This window comes from Cnephaeus nilssonii (assembly GCF_951640355.1).
Source record: "Cnephaeus nilssonii genome assembly, chromosome: 12".
Classification (NCBI taxonomy): Eukaryota; Metazoa; Chordata; class Mammalia; order Chiroptera; family Vespertilionidae; genus Cnephaeus; species Cnephaeus nilssonii.
In genome coordinates, this window is record NC_137083.1 from 328,161 (window position 1) to 342,100 (window position 13,940).

The 13,940-nt window shown below is 58.2% G+C and overlaps 1 protein-coding gene across 1 annotated transcript; it reads right to left on the reverse strand.

The window, feature by feature from the left end:
- Positions 1-6,161: 6,161 nt before the first annotated feature.
- DDX56 (DEAD-box helicase 56) lies at positions 6,162-13,749 on the reverse strand. Its single transcript, XM_079785942.1, has 14 exons — positions 13,621-13,749; positions 13,297-13,458; positions 12,689-12,849; positions 12,389-12,559; positions 12,176-12,266; positions 11,375-11,619; positions 10,978-11,097; positions 10,163-10,276; positions 9,978-10,072; positions 9,264-9,337; positions 9,095-9,184; positions 8,702-8,807; positions 7,989-8,059; positions 6,162-7,654 (listed from the first exon to the last, which is right to left on the reverse strand). Exons 1-14 carry the CDS (start codon positions 13,705-13,707, stop codon positions 7,577-7,579), a joined length of 1,665 nt encoding a protein of 554 aa, XP_079642068.1. The 5' UTR covers positions 13,708-13,749; the 3' UTR covers positions 6,162-7,576.
- Positions 13,750-13,940: the final 191 nt, after the last annotated feature.

Here is a 13,940-nt window from a genome sequence, read left to right on the forward strand (position 1 = left end):
CTCGGGCCTGCCTGTCCCTGCTGTCTCCCCTCCTCCTGGGTCTCCCCTAGCAGCACCTGAGCAGGGATTCCTGGGGGGCAGCAGGAAGCCAACCAGGGTGCATTAACGAGCGGGCTCACTGGGGACCTAGGGGTGTGTGGGGGCCTGCCCAGGGGCCCCGCTGGGAGGAGGATGGGGCGCTGGTGGGGGGCATGGGCAGCTTCAGGCTCCTGTGGCCCTTGTGGGGCCTAGCGGCCCTGCCAACCCATCGATCCAAGGGTGGCCCCAGGGAGCCCCTAGGAACGGAGCCCGGCATGGACTTTCGGGGTCCCCTCTGGAACACCCACGGTCTGCCACTTGGCTCCCTTTGCACGAGGCCTGCGAGGCTGTGGAGCAGATTCACGCTGACAGCAGCATCTGCACCCCTCGTGCCCCACTTTCCGATTCTTACTCAGCCTCCCTCGGCGTCTTATCAGCCTGCTGATTGCTGGGCTGGGTCCCACAGGCCGCCGATCACTCACCTCGCTGTTTCCGTATCTCCTTATGTGAGTAAGTGTCTGGTTGACGTCTGGTTGACGTCTAACTGTAGTTCGTTTTGCACGTTTCCTTAAATCAGTGATGGGCAACCTTTTGAGCTTGGTGTGTCAAACTTCGCCAAAAAACTGAGCGTAACTCGGGTAGTGTGTCACTTTGAGGAAAAAACTAACTCCAAGACTCTAGTCACAAATGTTTCATCCTCAGGAGCAGCAAATGTTTCATCCTCGGCATGCGGCCGCGTGTCATCAGAAATGGCTACGTGTGTCAGTGCTGACACACGTGTCATAGGTTCGCCATCACTGCCTTAAATGAAGAATAGATCATGGAGATGAGATTAGTGGTCAGAGTGGCACATTTATGGCGCCAGTGGGTGCTCAGCTCCTCCGTGGGCATCGAGGATGCACGGGATTGCGTACCGGATCCCCGCACTGCGCCTCAGGGGTTCGGTTTGCTCTCCTGCCCCCGTCAGTGCCCGAGCTGCCTGGTCACCAGCTTCCCCTGCGTTGTGCTAGATCTGCTGCCGGACTCGACAAGTTTAATAACTGGAGACGGGTGCCTCCTGGAGAGGCCCAGGAGCGACCCAGCCCCCAAGTGCAGGAGGCGGCGGGGAGGGGCCAGCCGCCAGCACAGGAGCCTCTGGACAGGCAGCCAGTGCGGGAGCAGAGGGCTGGCTGTGCAACTCCGGGGCATCAGCCTGCAGCCTGGGCTGAGGTCGGGGTGGGGTGCTGCCTAGCCAGTCACTGGCCCGGGGCCTTGGCACTGGCTAGCTCCCAGCTCATCGGGCCGAGCAGCCTGCAAGCTGAGATGTGGGCTCTGGTCACCTCCGTGGCACCTTCCCCCGCTGTCGGAACCCAGACCACGGGTGGAGGATGCGTCCACAATCCAGGCAGCAGGGGCCGGGGCCACGCGGCTGGGAGTGAAGATAGGCAGATGCTGCGCTGAGAGCTGAAATTGACCAGTTACTCCAGTGTGCACCCAGGAAAGGGCCCTGAAGCCCGGCTGGGCGCAGGGAGGCTCCGGGGGAAGAAAGGGGCCACGCGCTCGGGTGCCAGCTTTAGCAAGTAAGCAGGCACCAGCTGGTGTGTTGTTGTTTTTATTTTTTTAAATAAATCTTTATTTTTCAGATTATTACAGGTGTTCCTCTTTTTTGTCCCCCATAGCTCCCCTCCACCTGATTCCCCACCCCACCCCATGCCCTTACCCCCTGCCACTGTCTTCATCCGTAGGTGTAAGATTTTTGTCCAATCTCTTCCTGCACCCCTCAGACCCCCTTCCCCCTGAGAATTGTCAGTCCCCTCCCTTTCTATGTCCCTGATTCTATTATATTCATCAGTCCATTCTGTTCATCAGATTTTTTATTTATTTTATTTATTTATTTATTTTTAAATACATTTTATTGATTCTTTACAGAGAGGAAGGAAGAGGGATAGAGAGTTAGAAACATCGATGAGAGAGATACATCAATCAGCTGCCTCCTGCACACTCCCTAGTGGGTATGTGCCTGCAACCAAGGTACATGCCCTTGACCGGGATCGAACCTGGGACCCTTCAGTCCACAGGCCGACGCTCTATCCACTGAGCCAAACCGGTTAAGGCAGATTTTTTATTCACTTGAATTTTAGATTCACTTGTTGGTAGGTAGGTATGTATTTATTGTCATTTTGTTGTTCATAATTTTTATCTTTACCTTTTTCTTCTTCCTCCTCTTCTTAAAGAGTACCTTTCAGCATTTCATATAATATTGGTTTGGCGGTGATGAACTCCTTTAGCTTTTTCTTGTCTGTGAAGCTCTTTATCTGACCTTCAATTCTGAATGATAACTTTCCTGGGAAGAGTAATCTTGGTTGCAGATTCTTACTGTTCATCACTTTGAATATTTCTTGCCACTCTCTTCTGGCCTGCATAGTTTCTGTTGAGAAATCAGCTGACAGTCATATGGGTACTCCCTTGTAGGTAACTTTTTCCCTTGATGCTTTTAACCCTTTGCACTTGATTGCTTTTTTCTCGATTCCTTTATTCTACTCGGGATTTAATTTTTTAAATACCCCAGCTTTTACAAAGCGCGGCAGTAGAATAAAAAACTGGAGTTTCTTTTCATACAAACTTATTTATTTGGATTTTTTTATATTTCAAATTATTGATACATTCAAAGAGTATAAAAAGAGCTGCTACTGATGCTAACCATGTCGAGTCACACTCAACATCCGAGTGCAAAAGGTTAATATTCTCTCTTTGTCTTTTGCTCTTGGCATTTTAATTATGATGTGTTTTGGTGTGGTCCTCTTTGGATTCCTCTTGTTTGGGGTTCTCTGCGCTTCCTGGATTTGTAAGTCTATTTCTTTCACCAGGTAGGGAAAGTTTTCTGTCATTATTTCTTCTAATAGGTTTTCAATATTTTGCTCTCTCTTCTTCTGGCACCCCAATAATTCGGATGTTGGTACACTTAAAGTTGTCCCAGAGGCTCCTTACACTATCTTCATATTTTTGGATTCTTTTTTCTTTTTGTTTTTCTGGTTGGGTGTTTTTGTTTCCTCATATTTCAGATCTTTGGTTTGATTCTTGGAGTCCTTTGATCTACAGTTGAATTTCTGTATATTCTTTATTTCAGACAGTGTATGCTTAATTTCTGACTGGTCCTTTTTCATTTTTTTGGCATTCTCATTAAGGTCCTTGAAGGTCTTACTAAGCTCCTCAGAGGTCTCAAGTTTCTCGGCAGTTTTTAGAAGATTCTTGAGTAACCTTATAAAAGTGGTTTTGGCCCTAACTGGTTTGGCTCAGTGGATAGAGTGTAGGCCTGCGGACTGAAGGGTCCCAGGTTCGATTCCGGTCAAGGGCATGTACCTTGGTTGCGGGCACATCCCCAGTGGGAGGTGTGCAGGAGGCAGCTGATCGATGTTTCTCTCTCATTAATATTTCTATCTCTCTATCCCTCTTCCTTCTTCTCTGTAAAAGAATCAATAAAATATATATTTTTAAAAAAAAAGTGGTTTTGAACTCTATGTCCAGTAGTTTGCTTTCCTCCATTTCTTTCATTCGTGACATGTTTGTCTCCGCATTTTGCTGCTTCCCTGTGTTGATGGAGTGGTTTTCTGTGGTAGGTGACCTATAGGGCCCAGTGGTTCAGCCTCCCCTATCACCTGAGGTGGACACTCTTAGTGCACCCCTTTGTGGGCTGAGTGCAAAGTCTTGGTGTAGTTAAGCCTTGATTGCTGTTGGTATCACTGGGAGGAATTGACCTCCAGGCCAATTGGCTGTGAGGACCTGCTGTGTCTATATGGAAGAACTGCTGTGCTGGAGACACACTTATGGGGCAGGACTTGCTTCAGTGGGGCTTTGGTGCTCACTGAGTCTGCCTCTTGAGTGTGTCACTTATGGATGTGAGGAGTTGAAATCTGGTGTCGTCTCACACTGACCACTAGATACACTAGCTTGTGGATCTCCAATGAGGTGCAGGTCAGCCACTGTCTGAGGCCACCCAATAGGAGCTACAGCGAGAACTACAGTTTTCTCCTCTTTGCTTGGGGTTTGGAGGTTTTGGAGCTGTCTGACCAGAGCTGCAGTTTGTTAGGTTAAGCTACGATAGGGCAGGCCATTTATATGCAAAAGCCGCTGTGCGGAGCTTGGGTGGGTTTGTAGATTGTGTGGGGTGGGGTCTCAGGGAGTCACTAGGCTAGGGCGTGGCAAACAGCGATGGCTGCCAGTCAGCTGTCTCTGTGTCTCCGAGTTTCCCCGTCCCCGCATCTCGCGCCCCAGCGCAGTAAACAATGATTGCTGCGCACACCTCTGCAAGAAAGACACCCTCACTTTCCAACCCGATGGCAGACAGTCCAGCTTCTCCCCATAGGAGTTTGGCTCCCCAGAAACTGGAGTTCAGAGTAATCGGGAGCTTGTCTCCCTTCGGGTTGAAAAAAGCAGCGCACCCAATCGCCCGCCGCCAGCCCGATTCGCGTGCCTCCGTACCTCAGCTTTTCAGCACTTGTGCATGTCTCAATGCTTTTTTCTCTTTCCTTCTAGTTGTAGAACTTCCACTCAGCCAGCTTTCCCGTGGTTCTGGGTGATAGACGTTTTGTCTTTTAATTGTAGTTTTGAAATTGTTGTGCGAGGCAGTAGTTTAGGTGTTAACCTATGCCACCATCTTGGTTTCCCCTGTTGTTTTTATAAGGGAGAGGAAGCGAGAGGGATAGAGAGATAGAAACATGGATGGGAGAGGAGCATCACTGACTGGCTGCCTCCGGCACAGCCCTGCTGGGGATCAAGCCCACCACCCAGGGCACATGCTCAGGAATCAAAATGAGCCGGCAACCTTTGGTTCCTGGGTCAACACTCAACAGTCGAGCCACACCGGCCAGGAATACCAGCTAGTTTTGAGTTTCAGATGAACCACGTAAGTGTTTAGTGTATCCCAATATCACTTGGGATATGTGTTTGCTAAAAGTGACGCCCCTCATCACAGCACCTCGGGGACGAACCTGAGGCTGAAGGGACAGGGCAGGACTGCACCCAGCTCTCACGTCCGGTCCCGGGTCAGGGCCACAGACCTGCACACCCCCCTCTGCCACTGAGCCGGCGGCGAGCCTGGCAGCATACTTCCTCGGTAAAATGGGAGGGGGTGTGCTCCTCAAGGGGCCTAGGAGTGCAGACTCTCAGGCCCGGCCCTGCCCTGCGGGGGACACCTCAGAGAAGACACTGATTAGAAGGTGCACTGCTTTGAGGGGGCTGTGTGCGGAGCCGGTGTGGGGGTGCGTCCCCCACTTACAGAGGAGTCCAGGGAGGCAGCACATCGTGGGCCCCACAAAGGCTGCTCCCGAGGACTGACCACCCCAAAGCACAGCTCTGCAGCTCAGCCGGCCTCATTCCCACAGCTTCCTGCGGGGAGAGCTCTGTGAGGCCCCTTGCACACGGGAAGGCTGGGCTGCCATCTGCCCTCCCAACCCCGTGGATGGTGCTTTCTCTCCCACGTAAAATGGCCGTGACCAGCACAGAGCAGGCCCCGCTCCCCGAGGCAGGACCCCGGAAGCTCTCCCTAGACACTGGGGTGACATTGGCAGAGGCCCCTCCTGCCCGGTTTTGAGCTTGTCATTTCCTCCTGGGATAATGCCCTGGAGACCAAAGTCCCAGGGCCAACCGATTCCCAAAGCTGAGTCATTGGTTCTGAGTCACGAATGCTCTGACGGCACTCGCGTGAAGGGTGTGCGTCTGACCTGCTCTGCTCTTGGGTCGGTTCCCGGGAATATCTGCCCGTTATCACCGCTCAGGGCACCTCAGCAGGCACTCCCCTTAGAGACCGCCTATGCCCTTGAATTGTGAACAGGAACTGTGCTTTTCAAAAGTAAATGAAATTGCTTTCCCAGCCTCTGCCCATTTTTGTGACCCCTTCGATTTTCGCTTTATCCTCAGACGTGGCTGGCCCTCCACCCAATACTTCCACACAGGATGCTGCTCCCACCCACCTTCCAGGCCCACCTGCACGGGCAGCCAGCACCCGACTCCTCCAGCTGGGTGAGCCCTGTATAACCTCCTGGTACCCTGGACACCCCAAAGGCTGGCTATTGAGCACCGCCCACGCTGCCTCTGGTGTTGTAGGGCAGATGGATGCTTTGGGAACTGTGGGAGGTGGGGCACATTGAAGGCCTGATTCGTTTTCATGTTTTTATTGATTTCAGAGAGGAAGGGAGAGAACAGAAACATCAATGAGAGAATCATTAATCAGCTGCCTCCTGCACGCCCCCTACTGGGGATGGAGCCTGGAACCCGGGCAGGCGTCCTGACTAGGAATCGGGCTGTGACCTCCTGGTGCAAGCTCAGTGCTCCACAGCTGAGCCCGGCCAGCTGGGTGAAGGACTGATTCTCGACACCCGACACCCCCCGCAAAGCTGCGCACTGCAAGGGCTGTGCCTGCCCAACTCCCTAGTCTCTGACACAGAACGCCCATCCAGGCACGGGTGTGACCGTACCAGCAGAGTGCCGATCTCCCGACAGTCCCAGGGTGCCAGGGGCGCCTGGAAACACTGAGCTGCTCAGAGCTGCTCAGTGGCTGGCCCCACCCCTGCCTTCCCGGCCCAGGGACCCTTCACGTGCTCCTTAAGAGCAAACGCTTCAGCACCAGACAGACAAGTCCAACCCCTGAGGGCCTCAGTGCCCAGTGTGGGGGCCTGAAGGAGATGCCCAGGCCCTGGACACCTTTCCCCTGCAAACTCAGGGTGCGGGGGCACTCTCCACAGCCTTGGCCGTTCACACCCGACCAGTGGCAGGGCCCGCTCCAGCCCTCCCCGCCCCGCCCCGCCACCCCCCCCACGCCTCCCACAGCAGCCTGGCCTCGTGAGGCCTGACGAGGTCCTGGGATGAGGGCCACAATCAAGGGCAGCTGCAGAGCCCTCCTCTGGGCAGCAGGAGCTGGGAGGCCTGGCCTGGGGACCCTCTCCTAGGGCCTCCTGGCCAAGTGGAGAGCAAAGAATGAGGTGTGTGAGCCATCACAGCACCACCCATGCACTCGGCACACGCACAGCAGTGCTGACGGGAGCAGCAGTGCCAGGAGCTCAGGGCTGCATCCCCGGCGGCCCAAGGAGGGGAGGCAGCAGGCCCGAGGTGAGCAGGGCCCCACTTCCCAGTGGGTGAGCTGTCGTTTCGGAGCTTCAGGGGATGGAGGCTGGTCAGTGTGACCCCAAGCAGAAAGGCACAGGAGCAGGTGTGGGCTGGAAAGAGATCTGGACAGGGCAGGCATCTCCCAAAGGCCCCGCTGCAGGGCAGCACAGTTACCCCTGCTGGCCACGGGGCCGCATGCAGCAGGCAGAGCGCCAGGCACTGCCTCCCAGGAGCGGTTTCAGAGGGCTGAAACCTGCAGGAGGCCCAGACGGAGGCAGCCAGAATCTTTATTCTGTCTTTAAGGCACAGACCGCGGCCTGGCAGGGCCACGCACGGATCTGGAGGCCAGTCTGCCTGCTCCAGAGCCTATGCATTCGTCCAGGGTGGGAATCAGTCCCTCCGTCGAGGGGGAACCCCACTTTCCCGCTGTGCTCAGCCCCACGAGGCCGGGAAGATAGCCGAGGCCGCCTGGACGACCTCAGGAGGGCACCGCCCTGGCTCTGCGCTTCTCTCCTCTGTGCTTGAAGTTGCGCAGTGGGTTCTGGGCCTTCACCTTCTGTGGGGGAAGGTTGGAGGTCAGCTGGAGAATGCCCAGACTGAGACAGCCCAGGGCCAGGACAGACGCTGCTGTGGCCACCTGCAGCCTGGACGGCAGCGGGACAGCCAGCCCGTCCTCCTGGTCATGAAGGCACACGTGGGCGGCTGCAGGAGTCCCAGCCCCTGGCTCTGACCTGGCGGCCAGGAGTTTTGGCCAGATGTTGGGACCACTCTCCTCCAAGGTGTGTGCAGACCGGGTGACAACGAACCAGGCGGGGGGAGACCACAGCTGCCACCAAGGCCACACACACACACACACACACACACACACACATACACACACACACACACACCTTGACCTTCTTGGAGGACGGCTTCTTCCGCTTCTTGTGCGGGTGAACCAGGCCGCGAAGAGCAGGAGGAACTGGAAGAGACACGTGGCCTCAGCAGTTGCCACCGACCCTGCCTGACCCCTCACCCACATGCCCTCCGGGCCCTGCTGCGACCTTTCTCCTGTCCCGACTCAGGGCCGCACTCCAGTCCCACGTTTAAGTGCCTACAGTCACACAGCTATTGGACATCATAGAGTTTGTTGCAATAATCATGTAAGGAAAAAAATAAAGGCATGTTCTTAAAGAAATGCTACTAAAATAGGGAAAAGGTCTGTGTGTGGTTGCCCCACACGTGACCCGTCACTACACATTCACCCCAAACTGGTAGCCGCTCCCCACAGCCTCCCTTCACCTGTCAGACACATGCTTCCCAGGGTGCTGCAGGGTCCTGGCTTCTGCCCTCACTCCCGCCAGGCCACGGCAGAGGCCTCTGAGCAGCACCCGGCGCCCAGCCGGCTGGCCACTCGCTGTTGGCAAATGCCTTTGCTCCTGCGTGACGAGGACAGCGCCCTCCCTGCCCCTCTGGGCCGCCACAGAGAGCAGCGCCCCCTGGGACCGTGTGGCGAGTACACGCTGCTGCCCGGCTCCAGGGCCCCGTAGCCCAGCACACAGTAGCTGAGCACTGACCGCGTCCCCGCCACCCCCCCAGCTCAGGCCCCGCCAGGCCCACTCACCCAGGTAGTCAGGGACGTGGCCCAGGTGAGGCTTGACCACGGCAGGGTGCAGGGGCAGGTCATGGCGCAGCAGCTGGAGGTCCCTGGGGTTGTCTTCAAAGTATGTCTGACGAGAGAGAGACAGAGATGCAGGGGGTCTCCCTGTGACTTTTCGGGGATCCAAGTGGGTCACGCGTGTTTAGAATTTGAAGGCTGAGGTTCCCACCGCGTCCTGGCCACCCCGCCCTCTCCCAGAGGCAGAGCTGATGGGCTCTCGCTTCCCCGTCCCACGCGCTCCCCGTTCGGAGGCACACGGCGGCACGCGGTAGTGCAGCGCAGCCATCATTACGAGACGGCAACTGTCCTTCAGCGAGTCCCTCCCAGCCGAACGCCCGTCTGCCGAGGCCTCCGCACCTTCAGCCGCTCCGAGTGCAGAAGCTCCTCCCTGATCTCCTTCAGCCGTGCTTCTCGGATGGCTTGTTTTGTCACCGCACGCATGGCGTCCTGGGTGACAATGAGGTCAGGACACCGGGCTCCCGGGCTCCCCCGTCCCCCAGGAGCCACTGCTCTGCCCGGCACTCACCCTGCAGCGGTAGCGGAAGCCCTCAATCTCCTCCATGCGGAACTGGTAGGGAAGCAGGGCGGGGGCCCCGTTCTCTGTGGAGGAGCAGCAATGAGTGGTCCTGGCTGCAGCCCCCCAGCCCCCCGTACTTCCCCTCCCCAGGGGGAGGCAGCAGCCGCTCCGGCTCATTCCCTGCGAGGTGACCTGTCCACAGAGCAAGACACCTGGGTCTTGCCGACAGGACACCAGTTCCCCAGGATCCTACGGCCAGGCAGCCCACGTCCCAGGTCCTGGGTGTCATTACATCCTTCATCCTCAGGACCTGCCCAGCCACCTACTCTCCCCCCCAAGGTGCCTTTGGACCCTGCGCCCTTAACGTCCTGGGGGTGGGCTGCCTGTCCACCCTCCACTGTCCTCTTCTGACAGCCTGGCTGCCCCACAGAGCTCCCTCTCCCAGGGCCGCCGTCTGAGACACCACCAGCCTCTTCCCTGTCTCCCAAACCCCCGTGCCGCCCTCAGCCCTTTGCCCCGGGCAGGCAGTAAATGTGACCCAGGATCTGGGCCTGTTCGTCTGCGAAGGGGCAGTGCCTGCTACCACGGGCAGGATGAGGATGCAGCGAGGAACGTGGGCAAGCATGGTGAGCAGGAGGGTGGCAGCTGGTCACGCTACTGTCCCTGCTCCGTTGTCACCACTGTGTCCAAAGCATTCTGGGAGCAGCCGGGCCCTGCTCTTACCTCCACCGAGAAGCTCCTCAATCCTGCCCAGCTGGGACTGCTCTGTGGGCAACACAAAGGTCAAGACTACTCCTGGGTTGTTGGCACGTGCCGTCCTGCAAAGAGAGGGCCCAGCCCCTGTCTCTGGCCTGAGTCCTGGGGGTGCCCACAGTCCAGGTGCCCAGCCTGCCACCCAGCTCTCCTACCTGCCAGCTCGATGGATGTAGGCTTCAGGGGTGGGGGGAAGGTCGAAGTTGAGCACGGCACACACATGGTGGAAGTCTATGCCACGGGCCACCCCCGCCTCCGGATCAGAGGCCCTGCAGGAAACACCCACAGCAGACTCGCCCCCGCTCTCCCGCTGGCCTTGTACAGCTCCTTTAATCAGCAGGGTCTCGGAACTAAGCCGGTGTGGAGCCCCAGGGCCCTAACAGCATAAGACCCTTTACATCCAGAACTGTTCCAAGCTGGGCAGAGGGGCGGCCACACCCTGGCCCTGCCCCCAGCTCGGAGGCCACAGGGGAACTCACCACCTCACAGGTGACCCAAGAACCCACTAGGCAGACAGACTGCAGGCTCCCTTTCCCCCTCAGGTCACAGCTGCACCCAATGCAGGCTGGGCCGTCTCCTCTGCCAGTGTACCAATCACCCAGGCAGCCAGGCCCCTTGTGCCGCCAGGGACCAGGTGAGCCCTTCGCACCCTCCTCCAGGCCCAGCAGCCCAGCCTGGCTCCCACTCTGGTTTCGGTCTCCCTGGGGAGGGCTGGAAGGACAAAAATGTGGACGCACCTGTTCCCCTTGGGCCCTTTGCCCTGACGCCTGCCTTTGACCGGGGCGCCCAGGACTTTGGCATCAGTCGCTATGACGCAGTCGTACCAATCACCCAGGCAGCCAGGCCCCTTGTGCCGCCAGGGACCAGGTGAGCCCTTCGCACCCTCCTCCAGGCCCAGCAGCCCAGCCTGGCTCCCACTCTGGTTTCGGTCTCCCTGGGGAGGGCTGGAAGGACAAAAATGTGGACGCACCTGTTCCCCTTGGGCCCTTTGCCCTGACGCCTGCCTTTGACCGGGGCGCCCAGGACTTCGGCATCAGTCGCTATGACGCAGTCGTAGAAGCCTTGGTTAAACTGTGAGATGATGTGGCACCTGTGGCCCAAAGGGGAGGGTCAGCCCAGGAGAAAGCTGGAGGCAGCGCTGCACCCCCAGCACCACCGTGGCCGTCATCCTGGCGTTTCCCTCTTACACCCCCCCCCTACTTCATCTCGGACCCACCCCCTCGCTCAAGACGGAGGAACAGTGGGTACCTCGGAGTCTGTGGCAGAGTCGCTATCTGCCAGCCCAGAGCCTGGCCTCTTAGCTCTTAAGAAACAGGAACACCCATCGAGTGTCTCCTTCCCAACCCCCATCTTCAACCACTGCCCACCTGGAGCGCAGGGGCAGCTCCCCATTGAGCACGCAGGCAGGGATGCTGAACTGCTCCAGGAACAGGCGCAGCCGGTAGCTGCGCTCCAAAGTGTTGACGAAGAGCAGGGACTTGCCCCGAATCAGCGACAGCTTGAGCAGGGCGTACAGCAGCAGGAACTTGTCTTCCTCTGTGCTGCAGACCACCTGGAACTGCTGTAGCTGCTCTGGCCCTGGCAGCTGGGACTCTTGCAACTTGAGGGTAACCTGGGGGGACAGGCCTGTGGTCAGGAAAGAAGGCAGAAACGCTCCCACAAGCTGCTGCCTGGCATCACGGTCCCCTCCCACTGGCACAAGGTTTCAGAGGACCCTGGCTATTGTGGGGTACAAAAGACAGGACACTATCGCTTCTCGGCCTTTTGGCTAAGATCAAGCGTAAAAGACATGACACTACATGCAAAGTACCTGGGGAGAGAACAAAGAGAAACACAAGCACATGGCTATAGTGAGCGGGACGCCCTATAGCAGCCCCCCTTCTCAGGACTCGAGGTCACATAACTAGAGAACTTTGGCCCTGCCGCTAAAGGCAGCCTTTCTGCCCTTGGGGGTCCCTGCTCAGCCCTTTGGGTGGCCCCTAGGGGACATATGGAAAGTACAATGACTTTAGATGTGGAGAGGGTGTTGGCTGCTAGTGATTTAGAACCAGGGAGGCTAAACCAGTGACTACTGTCCTCCCCAAAACACCAAAAGGCTCCTGTGAGCAGGAGGATCAAGCCCTCTGAGCGCACCCGTCAGCGATGGCGGATGCCTGCAGGGAACTCACTGGGTTATGCAGGACCAGCTCCTTGAGCGTTTGCACGTCCTCGTTAAAAGTAGCCGACATCAGAAAAGCCTGATAAATCCGGGGTAAGTGACTGAAATAAAACAGACCTCCATCAGCCTCCAGCTCCCAGGGCCTCTCCCTGTGGCAGCTAGACTTCGGGCCACCTGCCCCAGGCCCAGGCGTCGGCTCTCACCCCCACCCCCTCTTCCATACCAGAGAAGGCTCTTGAGCTCCTCCTCGAAGCCAAAGGAGAAGAGGAGATCGGCTTCGTCCATCACCAGCAGCTCCAGGGAGTCCCGCAGCTTCAAGCTGTCTTGCTGCAAGTGGTTCAGTATGCGCGATGGGGTCCCCACCACGACGTCAGGCTTCTCCATCAGCACAGCTCTGCAGGCGGCAACACCTCAGGGTCAGGGAGAAGGCACCGCTGGGCTCTCGCCCCTTCCTTGCTGCACACAAAGCCAACCTCCGTCTCCGGGCAGCTTCATCCCCTGTAGCCCCGGTGCTTTCGCCCACCTCTGAGAGGCCGAGTCTTCGGCGGCGGAGACATTGGCCACCCGGATGTCTCGGGCACAGTAGGCGGCCAGCTGCTGAATCATGGACTGGGCCTGCCGTGCCAGTTCCTTGGTGGGCACGAGGACAAGACCGCGCACAGCCTGCTCCACCACGGGGCCGGTCTGCAAGAGCAGGAATCAGACTTCAGGCAGCCAGTCCCTGTCATCTGGCCCAGCTGCTATGACTCCAACACCACTCGGCGCTTGCTTCTCCCACCTCGGAAAGTGGGGCACCAGGTGCTGACCCTCAAAAGGAGTAGCTGACTTTATGGTCATCAAGTCAGTGGGCTGGAGGTTCACGACAGACTAGAGTAGGAGCCGGGGAGGGGGGGATGTGCCCAGTTTTTACAGCAGAAAGAGATTTACTCAAGAAGGCCTAGACTAGGACGCAGGTGACCTGTACGCCAGCCCAGAACGTTTGCCACCACAGTACGAGGCTCTGCGGGCCATCCCTCACAGGTAAGAAGCCAAAAGACAGCCTGCTTCTTGAGAAAGGCTCCTGACAAGCACAACGACCACTGAGACGCCGGCCTCTCCCTCCCCGCCTTAGGGCGCCTCCCCGCGACCCACCGCCTTCCTGTGGAGCAGCAGCTGCAGCATGGGAATGGCGTAGGCGGCCGTCTTCCCCGAGCCGGTGCGGGCCCGAGCCAGGAGGTCCTTCCCCTCCAGGGCCAGCGGGATGGCCTTCTCCTGAATCAGCGTGGGCCGCGACCAGCCCAGGTCCGTGACGGCCTAGGAGAGACGCGGGGCGGCTCAGGCGCGAGCAGCCCTCCACCCCCCGCCACCCCGGCCAGACCCCTCAGCCCCGCCGCGTCCCCGCCACCCCGACCAGGCCGGCCCTCAGCCCTCCACCTCCCGACCACACCGGTCCGGCCCCTCAGCCCCGCCGGGTACCTGCAAGAGCCGGGGATCCAGGCCCATGTGTTCGAATCCCAAAGCCTCGTCGTCCGCCATTCTGGGTTCCGTAATGACAGCGCGCATGCGCGACAGGAGGAGCGTGCGACGTGTGGGCGGGTCAAAGCAACAACCAATCAGCGTCGGAGGAGGCGTCACTACCCGAAGAGCTGGAGCCTGGGTTTCCGGTGTTGGGGCGGAGCTCTGGGGCTGCGGCGGCGCGCGGGGCCCGGGGTTCCGGGCAGAGGCGGCGGGCGGCTGGGGGTCGGGGTCGCGTGGGAGACCCCGTCCCCCCTCCCGTCCCGGACGCTGCCTCCTAA

Bases quoted from the DNA above. Each gene is read 5' to 3' on its own strand.
- DDX56 (XM_079785942.1), bottom strand. From the start codon at position 13,707: ATGCGCGCTGTCATTACGGAACCCAGAATGGCGGACGACGAGGCTTTG. The intron at 12,560-12,688 runs GTGGGCGAAAGC...TGCCGCCTGCAG, and splicing joins GAAGACTCGGCCTCTCAGAG to AGCTGTGCTGATGGAGAAGC. The intron at 11,098-11,374 runs GTGGGCAGTGGT...TTTGGGCCACAG, and splicing joins GAGCTGCCCCTGCGCTCCAG to GTGCCACATCATCTCACAGT.